The sequence below is a fragment of the Asparagus officinalis genome, chromosome 8, assembly GCF_001876935.1.
Source record: "Asparagus officinalis chromosome 8, Aspof.V1, whole genome shotgun sequence".
Taxonomy (NCBI): domain Eukaryota; kingdom Viridiplantae; phylum Streptophyta; class Magnoliopsida; order Asparagales; family Asparagaceae; genus Asparagus; species Asparagus officinalis.
The window spans coordinates 128,439,376-128,441,076 of record NC_033801.1 but is presented as its reverse complement, the minus strand read 5'-3'; the positions used below and the strand labels follow the sequence as shown (position 1 = coordinate 128,441,076).

General features: G+C 30.6%; 1 protein-coding gene across 1 annotated transcript; it reads right to left on the bottom strand.

The window, feature by feature from the left end:
* On the bottom strand, window positions 1-1,042 carry LOC109821920 (caffeoylshikimate esterase-like). Its single transcript, XM_020388077.1, has 4 exons — window positions 968-1,042; window positions 673-810; window positions 491-589; window positions 1-414 (listed from the first exon to the last, which is right to left on the bottom strand). Exons 1-4 carry the CDS (start codon window positions 1,040-1,042, stop codon window positions 133-135), a joined length of 594 nt encoding a protein of 197 aa, XP_020243666.1. The 3' UTR covers window positions 1-132.

Genomic DNA, 1,701 nt, shown 5'->3' with positions numbered 1-1,701 from the left:
TCTACTCACTATTTATTTCAATAGCTATTGTCACAATTCACAAATCATTTTATTGCACACATACAAATAGCCTCATTTGCGTAGGAACATATCATTACATCAAAGCCCATTTCAAACTCACCATGTGTCACACTAATATTTTGAATATAGGAGTTGTGGATCATGAACGGCCTTGCGCTCTAACTCGGATTTAAGATTTGTCACCATTGATCTCTGATCAAGCCACACAATTATATCTGAGAACACAAGATCAATATTCTCCTGAGGCTCACCACATGTCAACGCATGCCACATTCCTGGATACAGCTTGAAAGTCTTATCTGTGCTCGAAGCAGTTTCATATAGTAATTGACTCACAGATGGGTCTGTAACAGTGTCATCTCCACCGTGAACAATTATGAATGGTAACAATACCTAACATAATTTTTTAAATCAAAAATAAAATTTAAATAAAATAAAATGATTGCTAAAAAGGTGGAGTTAATTTTACTTGGTTTAGGTTTCTCTCAATGTCTGCGCTAACCCTGACGAGCTCGTGGCCTGTCTTTAGTCGTGGCTTGCCTTTGTAGCAGTATGGATTATTGCGGACCTGAATTATATTATCAAAAGTTTATAAAAGTTGAAATAATTTTCAGAAATTTATGGAACTTTTTTTTTCTTTTCCTTCCTTGCCTCTTTCCTCCGTTCCGCGCTTTTGAAGGCTTTATCAACGATGTCTTCAGTGGGTATTATCTTCCATGTTGGGATAATTTTGCAAAGCTTAGTCAAAAAATTACTCACCATTGGATGAGGCCTCATCTCATCAGAAATCTATAATAACAAGTTAATCATATGTCAACGCATCGTTTTCTCTAAATATAATCATTTCAATTTGAATTATTTCATTATATTTACTTCATTACTGAATTCTAGCTAAATGGTATGCAATACAAATTCTATTTAAACATTGTTGTTTTTAGCCATTCACAGGAGGATAAGAGGACAATTCAGAGATTCCACCATGCAGACTGATCTGATAAAATTTGTATTTAATGGTCTGCATTTTTTCTATAAATAATTAGCATAGAACATGCCTTTTATAATCTCAGTCATACTAATTCCTTATAAACATTAAATAAAAAATAATGTGTCTAAATAAATGGTTGTGATTTTCCAAGATATGATTTTTTTTAAAATTGAACTAAATTGAATATATATATATATATATATATATATATATAATATATATATATTATATATATATTATATATATATAGTATTGAGAAATATGAGTATGGCTTGGTAGCCAAACACAAAATTGGTGCTTGGTAGTGAGGTGGAAAATCCCCTCCACGTATTTAAATGAGGACCACATTCACATAACTTGATGAGTACATAGGGATATGCGAATCATTTGAATGAGGTGGAGGAAATTAATACCACCTTACTACCAAGCATAACTTTTTGTGTTTTGTACTAAGCATACAATTTTTCTACATACATATTATATATATATATATATATATAATATATATATATTATATATATATATATATATATATATATATATATATATATATTATATATATATATATATATATATATATATAGAGAGAGAGAGAGAGAGAGAGAAGAGAAGAGAGAGAGAGAGAGAGAAATTGGTATGCTTGGTAATGTTAGGATTGTGAAGCCTAACTATCAGAACATGCGCCTATACTTCAG

What these genes read in the sequence shown, in the direction of transcription:
- LOC109821920 (XM_020388077.1), bottom strand. Translation starts at nt 1,042, where the DNA reads ATGCAGACCATTAAATACAAATTTTATCAGATCAGTCTGCATGGTGGA. An exon ending in AATTGTCCTCTTATCCTCCT is followed by an intron (nt 811 to 967) that starts GTGAATGGCTAA and finishes TTGTTATTATAG; the next exon opens with ATTTCTGATGAGATGAGGCC. An exon ending in GCGCGGAACGGAGGAAAGAG is followed by an intron (nt 590 to 672) that starts GCAAGGAAGGAA and finishes AATATAATTCAG; the next exon opens with GTCCGCAATAATCCATACTG.